This window comes from Mustelus asterias, chromosome 3 (assembly GCF_964213995.1).
Source record: "Mustelus asterias chromosome 3, sMusAst1.hap1.1, whole genome shotgun sequence".
NCBI lineage: Eukaryota > Metazoa > Chordata > Chondrichthyes > Carcharhiniformes > Triakidae > Mustelus > Mustelus asterias.
The window spans coordinates 65,098,749-65,116,449 of record NC_135803.1 but is presented as its reverse complement, the minus strand read 5'-3'; the positions used below and the strand labels follow the sequence as shown (position 1 = coordinate 65,116,449).

General features: G+C 44.3%; 1 protein-coding gene across 8 annotated transcripts in view; it reads right to left on the bottom strand.

Annotated features, from left to right (window-relative positions):
• The window catches only part of LOC144491370 (ubiquitin carboxyl-terminal hydrolase 47-like), a 52,089-nt gene that overhangs the window by 23,991 nt on the left and 10,397 nt on the right, over window positions 1-17,701 (bottom strand). For all 8 annotated transcript variants that reach the window (XM_078209094.1, XM_078209093.1, XM_078209091.1 and 5 more), the window contains 7 exons: window positions 15,778-15,874; window positions 14,541-14,656; window positions 13,382-13,470; window positions 11,260-11,391; window positions 9,150-9,245; window positions 5,628-5,768; window positions 1,866-1,931 (listed from right to left, as the gene is read on the bottom strand). In XM_078209094.1, the coding sequence (XP_078065220.1) occupies window positions 1,866-1,931; window positions 5,628-5,768; window positions 9,150-9,245; window positions 11,260-11,391; window positions 13,382-13,470; window positions 14,541-14,656; window positions 15,778-15,809 (672 nt within the window). In that variant the 5' untranslated portion in view covers window positions 15,810-15,874. The remainder of the gene's footprint in view (window positions 1-1,865; window positions 1,932-5,627; window positions 5,769-9,149; window positions 9,246-11,259; window positions 11,392-13,381; window positions 13,471-14,540; window positions 14,657-15,777; window positions 15,875-17,701) is intronic.

Genomic DNA, 17,701 nt, shown 5'->3' with positions numbered 1-17,701 from the left:
CTACTCCCCCACCTCTTTTGGCCCCTCCTCTGTCTCGCCTAAAACACTTGTACCCCGGAATATTCAGCAGCCAGTCCTGTCCCTCTTTCAACCAAGTCTCTGTCACCGCAACCACATCCAAATTCCTCGTGAGCATTAAGGCCCTAAGTTCGTCTGTCTTACCTGTTATGCTCCTTGCATTGAAGTATAAGCACTCCAGACCTCCAGGCCCAGTGAGTTCATCCTCCCCCAGAGTGCTCTTCTTCTTTGCCAGCCTTGTCCCAGCCCCAAGCTCGTCCCCAGCCTCTACACTTGTAGACCTAATATTTTGATCCCCACCCCCCTGCCATACTAGTTTAAATCCCCCCGAACTGCACTAGCAAAACTCCCAGCCAGGATATTCATGCCCTTCCAACTTAGTTGTGACCCGTCCTTCTTGTACAGGTGCCATCCTCTCCTGAAAACTTCCCATTGATCTAGGAAAATGAAGCCCTCCCTCCTGGACCAGTCCTTTAGCCAAGCATTCAATTGTACTAACTCCCTATTCTTAGCCTCACTGGCACGAGGCATTGGGAGCAGCCCAGAGATGGCCACCCTGGAGGCCCTACTTTTTAGTCTATTTCCCAACTCCCTGAATTGCTCTCGTAGGATCCCCCTGCTCTTCCTATCTACGTCATTTGCACCAATGTGTACAATGACATCCGTTTCTTTATCTTCCCCTTTTAAGATGCCTCCTATCCGCTCGGTGACATCCATTACCCCAGCACCAGGTAGGCAGACTACCATCCTGGAGTCCTGTTCGCACCCACAGAATCGCCTGCCCGTGCCTCTAACCGACGCATCCCCCACCACTATTGCTCTCCTAACCCCTCTCTGCAGAAGTCTAAGAGTGTGTATGTCAATTGGCACTGAGGCATGTCTTGCCAAGCCTGCGATGACTTGGCCTCAGTGCATTGCAGGGTGTGATGTTCCACAGTAACACAACCTGCTTAATGCCCAAGTGGGGTGGGTGGGGGAGGCAGAAAAGGACCTTCAGGGAGATGGAGCAATCATATGGTTTTCTATTTATCCCAATACTTTTCGCTGTATACTGATACATGTGACAATAATAAATCAAATCAAGCCCTTCTCGAACAGGGATGGAGAGATTTTTTTTTCAGATGGTTGTACGGCTTTGAAACACTCTGCCTCAGAAGGCAGGGTCACTGCATACTTTTAATGCAGAAGTAGATAGATTCTTGTTAGGTAAAGGAATCAAAGGTTATAGAATGTGGAATTCTAAACACAATCAGATCAGCCAAGCTTGTATTGAATGGCACAGCAGGATTGAGGGGCTGACCAGCCTACTTCTGCTCCATTTCATATATTCATAACATGCTACTTTCATCACAAGGAACAGCTCATGAAGGTTAAATGCTGGAAGTTAAAAACCAAGCCTGTCACATTAGTGCAGTCAAGGGGTGTTCTCCCAAGTGTTACGTCCTGATTGCTACAGTTTGTGACAAGCAGGGAGTTGTCCCCACTCATCATCTATATATAAGTTCCCATCATAATAATCATGTGACTAGTAGTAACAGAGAAAACAAGTATGTGCAAAAATAGAATAATTTCATCAATCACATTTTTGATTGACTAATTTACAATGTATCCTGTAGGCCTCCCCCCACCAACCCACCAACCCCAGCAGATACAGCAGACCATTTCGATTACTGTTTACTTTGGCGGGACCATAATATCCAGCTGGGTGGGAGAGACTGTAATATCCTGGCTAATTAAATATTTTGCACCAGACATTCCTCTGAAGCTCCATGGGGTCATTTCAACTTTTGGCGATAGTCTAAAATGGATGATATGGGATAGGATTAGTTGGATATTGTGCACCTTGCCTTATTTTCCTGTGGATTTCTTTGCTTGGACTTTGTTGGTTTGAAATGCCATTCATTGCCGTTACCCTGTATAAAAAATTGCATTAAAAGTTACGAAATCAGCTTTGTGGCATTTTGAAATTAATTTTATGCAATTCAGAATTAGAAAGAATCATATTCTAAGAATCAAATTGCCAATTACATAGGAGCTGTGAACAACAGAATTTATAAATTAGACTATATACCTACATTAACTTTATAAATATGCTACCAAATGCTTTGAAACACACACTAATAGTTCAAGTACTTGGTGTGACTTTTCAACATACTTACTACCAGCATCGACCTCACGGAAGAACAAAGCAGACAGCAGGATACAAACAATGATTTCTTGAGGCTATGTAGGCCATTGGTGACACAGGTATGCCGCTTATCTGATTTCACCCTATTCTGATATGTCATATGATTTTGGGTAGTTGGAGATGGTACATATTGCAATACACAAGGCACCACATTGTATGGGACAGACAGGATGGATTAGTGGGTCTTTATGTGTCTGTCATTGTTTTCTCTCTGACAATGGCCTGAAGCTAAAACAGACCGTTCACAACCTTGTTGTCATATTTGATCCTGAGATGAGATCTTAGCCAGATAGATATGCCTTCACTAAGACAATGAGGGAGATTTCCATCTCCATATCATTGCCCAACTTTGGCCAGCCTCAGTTTACCTGTCGTTGAAACTCATCCATGGATTCATTACTTATAGACTATTGTAATGCACTTCTTGCCAACCTCCCTCATTGTACCTTCTGTAAAATTGACACTATCAAAAACTCATGCCATTTTTTTTACAATTCTTTCACTGGTTGTGGGTGTCACTGGCTAGACCAGCATTTATTGCTCATCCCTAACTGACCTTGAGAAGGTGGTGGTGAGCTACCTTCTTGGTCTACAGCAGTCTATGTGGAGTAGTTACATCCACAGTGCTGTTAGGAAGGAAGTTCCAGGTTCTTGATCTAGCGACAGTGAATGAACGAGGTAAGTTACTTGGTGCAGACTTCCGAGCATCTGACCTGCTATGGTAGCCACAGTATTTATATGGTTGGTCCAGTTCAGTTTCTGGTGTATGGTAACACACAGGATATTGATAGTGAGGGATTCAGTGATGGTAATGCCACTGAATGTCAAGGGGAGATGGTTGGGTTCGCTCTTGCTGGAAATGGTCACTTACTGGAATTTCTGTGCTGCGAATGCTACTTGCCATTTAACAGCTCAAACCTGAATGCTGTCCAGGGGGTAGATTTTCCAGTCCCATCCAACACGGGAATCATTGCAGGTGGGATGGACATTTTATTGAACCATTGAAAGGTCCATCGACCTAAGGCAGGAATTTCCAGTCCCAGAGCAGGCAGGAGCAGAAAATCCGACCCCAGGTTTTGCTGCATTTGGGCATTTGTATGTTTCAATGAGATCACCCTTTATTATTCTAGACTCCAGAGAGTATAGGCCCAATTTACACAGCCTCTCATATAGGACCACCCCCTCACCAGAAATCATTCCAGTCAACCTTTGCTGTACTGCCACCAAGGCAAAAATATTGATCCTTCAATATAGAAACCAGAACTGTGCACAGTACTCCAGGTGTGATCTCACCAAAGCCCTGAACAATTGTCCTCAGTCTTGTACTCCACTCCCCTTGTAAGTGTCAATATGCCATTCACCTTTCTAACTGCTAGCTACACCTGCATGTCAACTTTGTGTTTCTTCCTTGTATAAGTATAAATCTTGCGAAAAGTAACAAGACATGGGACTAAAATCTACTGCTGGCTAAAAACTAATGGTTTAATTCAGTGGTTCCCAAACTGGGGTCCACGGAACCTCAGGGTTCCTTGAAAGGCCTCCAGGGGTTAACTGAAGATTCAAAGATTCGAGAAAGAGTGAAGGTCACAAATCAAAAAACTAAAAATCAAGTTGGCCATTCGGAGCCCGCGCTCTCTGATAGGCCGACTTGGGGATTCATGTGAGGGGGTCTTTGGGAGGGGATTCATGTGAGGGGATCTTTGGGAGGGGATTTATGTGAGGGGGTCTTTGCCAGGAGATTTTTTTTAAATTCATTCGTGGGACATGGGTGTCGCTGGCTGGCCAGCATTTATTGCCCATCCCTAGTTGCCCTTGAGAAGGTGCTGGTGAGCTGCCTTCTTGAATCGCTGCAGTCCATGTTTTGTGGGTTGACCCACAATGCCGTTAGGGAGGGAATTCCAGGATTTTGACCCAGTGACTACGAAGGAACGGCAATATATTTCCAACTCAGGATGGTGGGTGGCTTGGAGGGTAACTTTCAGGTAGTGGTATTCCCATTTATCTGCTGCCCTTATCCTTCTAGATGGAATTGGTGATCGGTTTGGAAGGTGCTGTCAAAGAATCTTTGGTGAATTGCTGCAGTGTATTTTGTAGATAGTACACACTGTTGCTACTGAGCATCAGTGGTAGAGGGATTGAATGTTTGTAGATGTGGTGGCAATCAAGTGGGCTGCTTTGTCCTGGATGGTGACAAGCTTTTTGAGTGTTGTTGGAGCTGCACCCATCCAGGCAAGTGGGGAGTATTCCATCACACTCCTGATTTGTGCCTTGTAGATGGTGGATAGGCTCTGGGGAGTCAGGAGGTGAGTAACTCGCCGCAGTATTCGTAGCCTCTGGCCTGCTCTTGTTGCCATTGTGTTTATGTGGTGAGTCCAGTTGAGTTTCTGGTCAATGGTAACCTCAAGGATGTTGACAGTGGGGAATTCAATGATGGTTACACCATTGAATGTCAAGGGGCGGTGGTTAGAGTGTCTCTTATTGATGATGGTCATTGCCTGGCATTTGTGTGGCGCGAATGTTACTTGCCACTTGTCAGCCCAAGCCTGGATGTTGTCCAGATCTTGTTGCATTTGAACATGGACTGCTTCAGTATCTGAGTCGCCATGAATGGTGCTGAACATTGTGCAGTCATCGGCGAACATCCTCACTTCTGACCTTATGACGGAGGGAAGGTCATTTGTGAAGCAGCTGAAGATTGTTGGGCCTAGGACACTACCCTGAGAGACGCCTGCAGAGACGTCCTGGAGCTGAGATGACTGACCCTCCACAACCACAACCATCTTCCTATGTGCCAGGTATGACTCCAACCAGTGGAGAGTTTGCTCCTTGATACCCATTGATTCCAGTTTCGCTGGGACTCCTTGATGCCACACTCGGTCAAATGCAGCCTTGATGTCAACGACTGTCACTCTCACCTCACCATGAGGGGGGCTTTGGCAGGAGGTTCATGGGGGTAGCTGGGAGAGTGGTTTTTAATAGGGGATTTAGGCAGGTGATTCATTTGAGGGGGGCCATGGGAGAGGTTGATCTGAGGGGGGCTTTGGGAGGGGATTCATGTGAGGGGGATAAAATGTATCATTTACATAATAAGAATGTTTGGGGCTCCCCAATACTCTTGGGGGGGTCACGAGGGGTTCTGCTGCTGGAAGGTTTGGGGAACCCTGGCTTACATGAAGAGCTGTAGAAAAATTAAAAGGATGCACTGTAATGGAGATAAGCCAGCTGCTGATGACCATTCGTTAGAGCCATCACATGATAGTGCTTTCAAGCTTCTTCTGCTTCTGACTTAATCCCAGTATAATAAAAATACATAATGAAAACAATTTTTGGAATATATTGCAAAGTTATCTCCAGAAAAACAGATACTCAGTACCATTCTCCATTAAAATATTATCATTAATAATATTGGCAAATATCTTACCTGGGATTTGTAAAATCCCAAAGTCAATGGAATAGAAATAGATTCATGAATCTTCCGGTAATGCATCCAACGACGGCCAACAATTTCAAATCGTTTTAGCTGGATTGTGAGAATTTGAGGCAACCTTTTAAAATAGTACCTCTGCAAAATATAAAGTTAGATTAAGTTAAGTGAGTGTAACAAATCTTAAATGGAGTCGTGAAAGATAGAGATGAATCCTATTTTTGTATTTCACTCATAAGTAATTCATGATTAAGAAGTAATAAATATGGAACCATGGAATCCCTACAGAGCAGAAAGAGACCGTCTGATCCATCGAATCTGCACCAATTCTCTGAAAGAGCATCCCACCCAGGCCTTCCCCTCCGCCCTATCTCTGTAACCCCACACATTTACCATGGCTAATCCACCTATCCTGCATATCTTTGGACTGTGGGAGGAAACTGGAGCACCTGGAGGAAACCCACGTAGACACGAGGAGAACATGCGAACTCTACACAGTCACCAAGGCCAGAATTGAACCCAGGTCCCCGGCACAATGAGGCAGCAATGCTAACTACTGTGCCATGATGTGGAGATGCCGGCGTTGGACTGGGGTAAACACAGTAAGAAGTCTCACAACACCAGGTTAAAGTCCAACAGGTTTATTTGGTACCAAAAGCCACTAACTTTCGGAGCGCTGTTCCTTCGTCAGGTGAGTGGGAGTTCTATTCACAAAGAGGGCATATAAAGACACAAACTCAATTTACAAAATAATGATTGGAATGCGAATCTTTACAGGTAATCAGGTCTTAAAGGTACAGACAATGTGAGTGGAGAGAGCGTTAAGCACAGGTTAAAGGACTACAGATCACGAACCCACTCAGGTCAACCTATAACACAGACTACGCTGAGAGACTTTGCCGTCGCACCTCTCTCACACTCCTCAACCACCTCATACGCCAGCTCTGCAGCAAACGCCACATCCTGGAAACCAAGATAGAGTACATATTCTCAACTTGCGCTCAGGACGCAGACCAGCTGCGAAACTCTGCCAAGCAGACGAGATGAAGGAACTATACCATCTACATGCACACCAACAACAGGAAACTTGAGGAACTCGGCATCACCACCAGCAGCAACCAAGCCTCTCCCGGTACCACAGCAGAAAACAGTACCATTGCAGGGAAGTCCATTGTCAACTTGTTGGACGACACACTTCAACCAGATGAAATCGAAGTTCTCAGCTGAGGGCTCAATTTCTGCCCCACCACCGAAATAGACCCCATCAGTCTCGCAGCAGACACAGAGGAATTCATCAGGCGAATGAGGCTGCGGGAGTTCTTCCACAAACCCCAAGAGGCCAACAGCGAACACAATGAGACAACCAATGAACTGGAACAGCCGACAGAGAGATCCGCAGTGCAGCAACCGAAGAGGAAACAGTCGAATTGGACTCCTCCGGAAGGCCGCTGCCCTCGACTTGACATGTATGCCAAGCCATCAGGAGGTGCATCAACACCCGATTCATCAGCCGCACTCACAAGACAGCCCCGAACATCAATGCAACGCCATCCGCGCTCTCAAGAGCAACCGCAACATTGTCATCAAACCAGCAGACAAAGGAGGGGCCATCGTCATACTGAACAGAACGGATTACTGCAAAGAAGTGTACCGACAACTGAACAACGGGGAACACTACAGACAGTTACCCGCAGATCCGACCAAAGAACACACCTGTCAACTCAACAGACTGATCAAGACCTTTGATCCGGATTTTCAGAGCACCCTCCGTGCTCTCATCCATGTACTCCCCGCGTTGAAAATCTCTACTGCCTCCCGAAGATACACAAGGCAAACACACCCGGGAGTCTGATTGTATCGGGCAATGGGACCCTCTGCGAGAACCTCTCCGGCTAAGTCGAGGGCATCCTGAAACCCATTGTACAAAGAACTTTTGTTGTGACACTACGGACATCCTACAGAAATTCAGCACACATGGAGCAGTTGAACCAGGAGCATTCCTCGTCACAATGGATGTCTCGGCACTCTACGCCAGCATCCCCCACGACGATGGCATTGCTGCAACTGCCTCAGAACTCAACGCCGACAACTGCCAGTTTCCAGATGCAATTTTACAACTCATCCGTTTCATCCTGGACCACAATGTCTTCACCTTCAACAACCAGTTCTTCATCCAGACACACGGAACAGCCATGGGGACCAAATTCACACCTCAATATGCCAACATCTTCATGCACAGGTTCGAACAAGACCTCGTCACCGCACAGGACCTTCAGCCGATGCTCTCCACTAGATACTTCGATGACATTTTCTTCCTTTGGACTCATGGTGAACAATCACTGAAACAACTATATGATGACATCAACAAGTTCCATCCCACCATCAGACTCACCATGTACTACTCTCCGGAATCGGTTGCATTCTCGGACACACGCATCTCCATTAAGGACGGTCACTGTACCACAAGCCCACGGATAACCTCACAATACTCCACTTCTCCAGCTTCCACCCTAAACACGTTAAAGAAGCCATGCCGGATCATCGACACGGATGCCATCATCTCACGTGAGAACACCATCCACCAGGTACACGGTACATACTCTTGCAACTCAGCTAACGTTGTCTACCTGATACGCTGCAGGAAAGGATATCCCGAGGCATGGTACATTGGGGAGACCATGCAGACGCTACAACAACAGATGAATGAACACCGCTCGACAATCACCAGGCAAGAGTGTTCTCTTCCTGTTGAGGAACACTTCAGCGGTCACGGGCATTCGGCCTCTGATCTTCGGGTAAGCATTCTCCAAGGCGGCCTTCACGACACACGACAACGCAGAGTCACTGAGCAGAGACTGATAGCCAAGTTCCACACACATAAGGACGGCCTCGACCGGGATCTTGGGTTCATGTCACACTATCTGTAACCCCCACAACTTGCCTGGGCTTGCAAAGTCTCACTAACTGTCCTATCTGGCGACAATGCACATCTCACCTGTGCTTAACGCTCTCTCCACTCACATTGTCTGTACCTTTAAGACTTGATTACCTGTAAAGACTCGCATTCCAACCATTATTTTGTAAATTGAGTTTGTGTCTTTATATGCCCTGTTTGTGAACAGAACTCCCACTCACCTGACGAAGGGGCAGCGCTCTGAAAGCTGGTGGCTTGTGCTACCAAATAAACCTGTTGGACTTTAACCTGGTGTTGTGAGACTTCTTACTACTGTGCCACCAGCCACCCCTTAATATAATTTAACGCATTGCAAATATATGCACTTCTTTTATAAATTTGTGTGTTTACAATTACAACGAGAACAGCCAATGTGAATTTTTCATGCTGTAATTGCTGGTTTTGCTTGCATGCAGTATTATTAAAGGTCTCATGAAGGTGATTTCACATTGAAAACTGTTAATTCTATCTCCACCCAGCTGCCAATGTTGTTTCTCCCCTTCCTGTAACAGCCAATGGCTTGTGAAATGATATAAATTGTCATAACAAAACACTGGAAAACTTACTATTTCTGTTTCAGTCTTTTTGTCACACTTGTCACAATAAGATGCATTGTCATCTTTTAGTGTAATTCTCTTCAAAAAGTTTTGGAGAGCTAATTCCTTTAGAAAGAAAATAACACGTTTACAATACATAACAAGGTTAAAATCAGAAAAGGTTCCACAAGACATCTAAGGCACTGCATTGTAGGTTGCTATTTACAATAGTTTTAATATACGTCAGAATTGTTAAATCACAGCAATGCAATGTATTATGGGATCCTGTGCAAGGTGTTCCATTGTCAATCTATTATGGCACAAATCTTCATTAAGTTACATTGTGGAGTTTGCGGAGTTCATTTTAGGAATACCCAGTTCTATATTGAAGGCTACAGGTGTCTTTATGCTGCTGCCGACAGACACAGTGGCACAGTGGTTAGAACTGCTGCCTCACAACTCCAGGGACCTGGGTTCAATTCCCGGCTTAAATCATTGTCTGTGTGGAGTTTGCATGTTCTCCACGTGCAAACAGTTCAAAGATGTGTGAGTTAGGTGCATTGGCGATGCTAAATTGCCCCTTAGTGTCCCGGTATGCATGGATTAGAGGGATTAGCGGGGTAAATATGTGGGGTTATGGGGATTGCAATCCCAGCAGTGGACGCTGCCAGTACTGGAGAGTTGTCTGCCTCTGATTGACCACACCATTAATGCCACTGGCTCACTAGCCAGTGGCCTGGCCTAACGCTGCAACTCTTAAGTTCCACCCTCTGTTTAATTTTCACATTAAAGCCATCTAAGGCAGAATACAAAATATCAAAAGGTAAAAACAACAGCCTGTTCAGACAGGAGCAGTAACTTTGTTCCACAGAGAGCTGCGTGGGAGATGCAAAATATAAAACAGAGATCACTTCACAAAAGTCACTGGTTTCAACACCTGGGCTATAATTCAAAGGAGTGCAAGATGGCGTACTTTGCATCTCAGACAGACATAAAACGTCCCACAGTACTATTTTGTAGCAATGCAGGAGTGTTCTCAAAGTTAAAGTTTATTTATTAGTGTCATAAGTAGGCTTACATTAGCAGTGCAATGAAGAGACTGTGAAAATCCCCCAGTCACTACACTCAGGCGCCGGCTCGGGTACACTGAGGGAGAATTTAGCATGGCCAATGCACCTAACCAGCACGTCTTTTGGACTTAAGGTGTCTTAAGCTAATACATCACACCCAATCAACAGATTATCTGGTCATTATAAGATCACTATTTGCGGGATTTGGCTGTGAACAAAAATGACCTGGAGCTGAGTAATGGAACCAAAGTGAACATTGTTGACAGGGAATTGGTGAGTAAATGTCTGATAGCCCTGTTGACAATACCTTCCTTCATGTTGATGATTTATAATGGACTGATAGGATAGCAATTGGCTGGATTGGATTTGCCCTGTTCTTTTGTGAACATGACAAATCTGGACAGTTTTCACCTTAGTTGGATGTGTACAGGTGTTTCAACTGGATTAAAACAAGTTGTCGAGGGACATGGCTAGTTCTGGAGAACAGGTCTTCAGTACTACAGCCAGGATATCATCGAGGCCCATAGTCTTCGCTCTATCCAATGTGCTCAGCCTTTTCTGGATATTCTATGGAGTGAATTGAATTGGTTGGAGACTGGCATTTGTGATGATGGGGATTTCAGAAGGAGGTCCATATTGAGAATCCACTCAGCACCTCTGGCTCAAGAGAAACTGCTTCAACCTCGTCTCTAACACAGCATGTTGATCTCTGCCATCAATGAGGATGGGATATTTATGAAGTCGTCTCCTCCCATTTAGCCATTTAATTTTCCACCACCATGTTGTTTGAGATCAGAGGAAATGAGGAATCCAAGAATATCAATCAATGAAGGATCGACCACATTCAATGTGGTTTAAATCCTTTACTCTGCAAGATGGTATTTAAGTGTGGATTACTTTGGATTAATATAGTGAAGCTATGGATAGCCAAAGTGTTAGTTGTACTAAATTCAACAAATAGAATGAATGGAGAAAGAGGGTGCTTATCATATTACAGTAAAATTGTTTTTATTTATCTGAATACAAAATATGACTTTAAATTAATTGTTTCATGATTTTTTTTAACTTACCAGACAGTTAATCTTCAGTGAAGGGTCAGCTGAATGAATCGATAACGGTAGATCCAGAAAGAAACAGTCATTCTCAACAAGTGTTGTGCACTCTGAACACTCCAGGGATTGAACTATTGTGATCTGATAGAGCTAGAAGACACAGGCCAATGAACACAGAGCCCATGATCTGTCATTCAGGATTTAATACGATATTGAAAGAAAAACTGATACTTTGAATCCCAGCTCAAAAAATCCAGATGCTTCGTTAATCCCATTGACAAATATTTAAGTCTATTTTAAATTTAAAGGGGCTGGGGGGCAGTGGAAGAGGGCAAAATACCTGGGACACAAAACTCTTCATAACACTCCCCTCATAACCTAATAAGCCGTGTGGCAGAATGGTTCAAAATTCTCAACTGTTACAGGCACTTTCTGCACCTCCTATAAGAATGGAACCTATGCTCATCCCTTAAAATGGCAAAAACAAGGAGGATCAGTTTCAGAGATACAATTCCTTACATCAAGAAGTCTGGGTATCAGCTCCACAGAAGATCAGTAGATCTTTGGAGACTGTAATGTCCAGTGAGGTGTGGCATAGCAGCCTTTTGCCTGATGGACATGTGGTCTACTTAGATTTTGAGCCCTATATCATAACCTAGAGTCATGAAGTTGTAAAAAAATTTATGAGAGGTGTTTGATACTCGAATAAAGAAGGTTGATGGAATAAATGGGGGTTTCCTTTGGGAGTGGGGGGAATCAACTCACCCCCAACCCACCTGAGAACTGGCACTCAGACACAGGACTTTCTGGCCCCTGGGGCAAAGAGATAGCCAAGATGTGCCGCTAGTGGCAATGGGCACTAGTAATGGTCTACCAAAGGAGGAGTCCACCCACTGAACCATATGATCTACCAGAGTTAAGCCTGGAGTTCACGAGCACACATTGGCTGAATTGCTGAGATTATGCCCTGTCATTTCTCAGAGCACTGGAACTGAAAAACATTTCTTTTAGATTGACAGATAGGGCCATTCACAGAGCATGACACAGCTTCCTGCTTGTAAATGCCGTACCTATTGGCTGGTAGAAAATATCTAGGAGTACTGTAGATAGCATGTGGAGTATTAGAGTAGCTAAATATTTTTGTAAAATAGCGATAAAGTATTTATAGAGAAACAAAAATAAAGTAAAGGATCACCTAGGGTGATATTGATGGGAAAATGAATGACGCATTATAAAAGGGTTTGTAAACATCAATTCTTTTGACAGATCTCGGTTAATATACCATTTACTGTGACTTTAGTGTTTGACTTTAGTGTTTTAAATTATTGTGTAAGAGGAAAGGCGTTTCCAGGACAGAGTTGAAAATATAAAAATGATCAAAGGGGGCAATTTTGCTGTAGTGAGCTTGTCAGCATTTCCTGTTGTTTTTCCTGTTTGCATTCTCCAGTGCAAGCTGCATTAAAGTAGCAGAACACACAGTGGTGTATGGGCGGAATATGTATCTGAGAAAGATGGGTGACCTGCAACCGCAGCATGACCACGACTCTGAAAACTGAGTTGAGTAAAGGAGAGGAGCATAGAAGGTCAGACCATTGTATGAACTGTGACACTATACAGCAAGTAAAATGTCAGTCAGTTATCACACAAACACAGCAAAATAACATACTGCAAATATAGCTATTCAAAGTAAATTGCGCTAACTACATACAGTTTGCTTTTTCATCAATCTGACCCCCCCGCTCCCCTGCGACCCCTTCCTTCCTTCTCAATTTCTCTTGCTCACTCCCAATCTCGAGTTTCTTTCATTTATATATGTTACAACATGTCCTGGATGGTTTTATCAACCCTGGCCCTTTATCCACTTTCATTCCCACGCACTTTGGTTCCCATCTTGCCCCAGGCTTTAATTTAGGAAGAAGATAATGAATAAAGCAGTCATGCCTAATTTGTTCGTGGGTAAAATACTATAGAAATAGCAACCATTTGAAAGGACATTAAAATGAGGAAGATAAGGAAAAATGGAAGGAAAAAGTTGAGACACACATAAATCTGCATGGGAAAAACAGAACAAGAAAAATTGAGAAGTTGACACATTTTCAAAAAGAAAGTGCATGTAAGCACTACCAAAGATGAACTTTACCTTGAGAATCTCATGTCCTCGATCCACTTCATCAGCCAGTTTGTTAATCAGATAGCGAAAATATTCTTCTATATCACGCTGCTCAAAAACTTAAAAGGAAGAATAGTTAGAAATTGTGTTTAAGTGAACATACAGGTCTATGCAATCATGGCATGACCACAACTCTGAAAACTGAATTGAGTAAAGGAGAGGCGATCTTGATTTGGAATTCCTAATATGTGTTGGCTTCAGTGAAAAGTAGCAGAAATGAACTTCTGCCAATACTTATGGATTTATATAAGGGTGGACTTGAACCAAGAATTTGGATTCAGAGGTGACTATGTTACCATTAAACTAGCTAAATGCTTATTCATTTATGAGACTTCTGTAATATCTGTAATATTCTGTAATAAGGGTGGCACTGTGGCACAGTAGTTAGCACTGCTGCCTCACTGTGCCAGGGAGCCGGATTCGATTCCCGGTTTGGGTCACTGTCTGAGCGGAGTCTGTACGTTTTCCCCATGTCTGCGTGGGTTTCCTCCGGGTGCTCTGGTTTCCTCCCACAGTCCAAAAGGCGTGCTGGTTAGGTGCATTGGCCATGCTAAATTCTCTACCCTTAGGCTGTCAGATTATCGACAAGCTAGGTCACCAACTCAGCATGGTGGCAATGCTGGTAAGCGCAAGCTCCTTGCGCAAGAGGGTGGGCATCCAGTGTAGGAAGAAAATGAATGACCTTCTTTGTGCAGCCAGGGTAAGTCACTCTTCTCATTTATTAACACTGACCCATTCGCACACCCGTCATGAAAGTCAGGTGAGGAAGATTTCAACCCGATTTCTGACGTCAGTAAAGTGATTTTTAGCTTCCAGCCTGCCAGGATTCCACTGGCACCATAAAATTCTGTCCGAAGTATTACTTTATCACTTTCTCTTTACTGGCATACAACATTGATAACCAGCTTAGCCTTTGTATTTATTTTGCACAATGAGAAATATCAAGTAAGTGTTGGCTTTGTCTACTCAACATTGACTTCACTTAAAGGGGGCAACTCAATTCTTGAAAAGTGACAAATGGACCAGGAGCAGAATACTGAGAACTGAAGAAACAATTTCTCTGATGGAGGATGGATAAGTAGATATATAGATACTTATGAGATAAATGGATCGATTGTCCATTGCTTACCATTCAGTTTCAAGCTTGTGGTCAATTCATTTGTCCTCAAAGGCATTTGATTTCTGCTTTCTAATTTTTCAAAGAGGCTTTTTAATTCAAACATAAACTCTGTGTCTTCGTTGAAGCTGAAAAAATATGGGAGTTTTTACATTTTAGAAAAACCAAACCCATTTGCAGTTAAGAAACAGAATAATCTTGGATTTCCCAAAGGATAAATTGTTAATCTTTCTAAATTTCTAAATGGTTAACAATCATCTTTTAAATAAAAGTAAGTACTTGGCACATAAACAATGGTGGCAAAATTCCTCTGACGATAATTTTAGTGGAGAAATCATGCAAATAAAAAATAGGGAATCCATTTTAGTATTTAAACTCATTTGGAACATATTTATTCCAAAAAGCACACAAACACTATATTCATTAGATAGTCCTGTTAATATAGTAAGCTTCAATCCTTGTTAACTTTTGAGTTAACTTATATGCTGTGATATAGACAGGAACTTCACACTTTTAGCAGAAACGAAACACTGATTAATGCTTTATCTACTACTCAGTTTTAAATAGTGGATTAATCTTTGCATTTTATGGATATTTCTTTCCCTTTGTTGACAATTGAAAACATCATTCTATGTGGCAACTCTAATATGATAAACAATTTGTTTTGTACATTATTTGTGCTATTGAAAATGAGCAATGTAAATGCTGCACAAACAACATTTAACATTTAATAACAAGAGGTAGTCATCGTGGGGTAACAGAGCATAATTAGATGCACAATGTAGCTTCTCTACTGAATCCAAGAATGTTTTTTTATATTCTCAAAAACTGTACACTCATCAAACATTATTACTTTTCTATATGCTATACAGGTCATTCTGAATTTGATTAGTATTCAGTACTAAATAATGAGCAGTTTCAGGTTATGGACTTGTTGTCACCCTATTTCTCCTCTGCCATTGTTCTCCACCTCCACCACCCTCTCCCCCCACCCCACCCACTTCTCCTCAACACCCACACCTGCTCCACTGCCTGGGTACTGAAAGGTGCAGTGTGTCCAAAATGCACTGGAATGCTCCAAATTCCAGTATTCACGAATCCCATCAAGCATTGATTCTAGTCTCCCGTGATCTGATGGCAAAATACAATTGTTTCTAAATTTCCAAATAGGAGTTGACAAAACTTCCCAGTTTGAGATTTTTCTACAGAATAAACACTATGAACAGGATGAAAGAAACCTAATGCCTACTTGACAATGATGCTGTGAACTTCTGGGGTCATGTACCATGTCTGAAGCAACGTGTTCAGAAAACAAGTGGCTCCCTGATTAGATAGGCCCACAAACCCTGCACAGAAAAGGAAAGGCTAGTTAGAACTGTAAACATTCTGCTTGGTTTTTCTTTATAACAAGCATTTAGATGGTGTTCCTTGTATGTAAGAAGACATATCAAAGTACATTACAATAAGGAGAGAAAGAATACAGGCAAAAAGTATTGTTGGAAATTAGAAATTGTTAGAAATTAGCAACAGCATTTAAAACACATCTAGAAATATTAGCCAGGATTCTCCCAAAAAAAATTCGAAGTGCCGAATTTGCATAAAAACCTGAGTAAACTTTACCAAAGTTTCGTGGTAAAGTTGGGCGTCGGGCCTAAAATGCAGACCAGACCAGACCCAAGGCCAATCGCGCCTTTACCAACGGCCGATCCGGGCGCCGATCCGGTGCGCGCCCGAATCGGCCAGCGGGCCGATTTAAATGCATTTGCATGCATTTAAATCGGCATAATGAAGCCCGCGCCCAACTTACCCAAGGATTCCCACTTTACGAGGCTCCGATCCGATCGGCGCCCGCGCATTTACCGTGTTGCTGAATTCAAGTCCGATAGGGCTTCAACTCAGCAACTGAACCGCCGAATCGCCCCCGACCACCCTTCGCGGACCGCCCCCGCGAACCACCCCGGCAGCCCACCCCCCCCCCCCCACGATCGGACCACCCTGGGACGCAGGCCCCGCCAGCAGACCCCACCCCGGGATCGGACCCACCGGGCCCCCGACCTACCTTGATCACTGGTGTCCGTCGAAAGCATCTTGCGATCCTGGATCCTGGCCTTGCTCCAGGGGTCCTGATGGGTAGGATGACCCATCTTCCCTGAGGGGGGGGGGGGGGGGTAGGGGGGGGGGGGGATGTGACATCTCTTCCCTGAGGGGGGGGGGGGGGGGGCAGTGGGGGGGGGGAATGTGACGTCTCTTCCTTGAAGGGGGGGGGGGGGTGTAGGGGGGGGGATGTGACGTCTCTGCCCCTGGGGGTGGTGGAGACGTCACATCCCCCCCACCCACCCCCCCTGAGGGAAGAGATGTTACATCCCCCCCTTGCCCCCCCCCCCAGGGAAGAGACATCACATCCCCCCCACCCCCCTCCCCTCAGGGAAGAGGCGTCAGATCCCCCCCAACCCCCCTCTCCAGTGAAGAGACGTCATCCTACCCATCAGGAGCCCCGGAGCAAGACTTTTTAAGCAGGATTTTCAGAATGAATCTGCCACATTCTGTGCATCACAGAGTGCCTCAGTGCGAATCACAATAAAAACAGTGGGTGGGGCCTATTCCCGCTGGAGAGGTCAGCAGCATAGCGCTGAGTGAGCCACTGCGCATGCGCCGATCTGTCAGCGCTGAGAGCGGCGCGTGCACAGTAGCCCCGCATTGTAGACTGGGAACAGCTACTAGTGGGGAAATCTGTAGAGAGCAGTGGAGCGCGTTCAAAAGGGAACTGGAGAGGGCACAAGCCCAGCATGGTCCCTCTAAGGTGATAGGAAGGAGTAACAAGCCAAGAGAACCATGGATGACCAGAGATATTCAGGATACGATGAGAAGGAAAAGAAATACTTTTCTTTCCATGCTGGAAATTTCCCATCCAGCAGTAATATCAACTGGGATCACAACACCACCAAGCCAGGGGATCAACCCTAGTTCAATGACGAGTGTAGGAGGGCATGCCAGGAATAGCACAAGGCATACCTAAAATGAGATGCCTAATTGTTGAAGCTGCTACACATGACTGCTTGCATGCCAAACAGCATAAGCAACAAGTGATAAACAAAGCTAAGCAATCCCACAACCAAAAGACCAGATCCAAGCTCTGCAATCCTGCCACATCCAGTCATAAATGGTAGTAGACA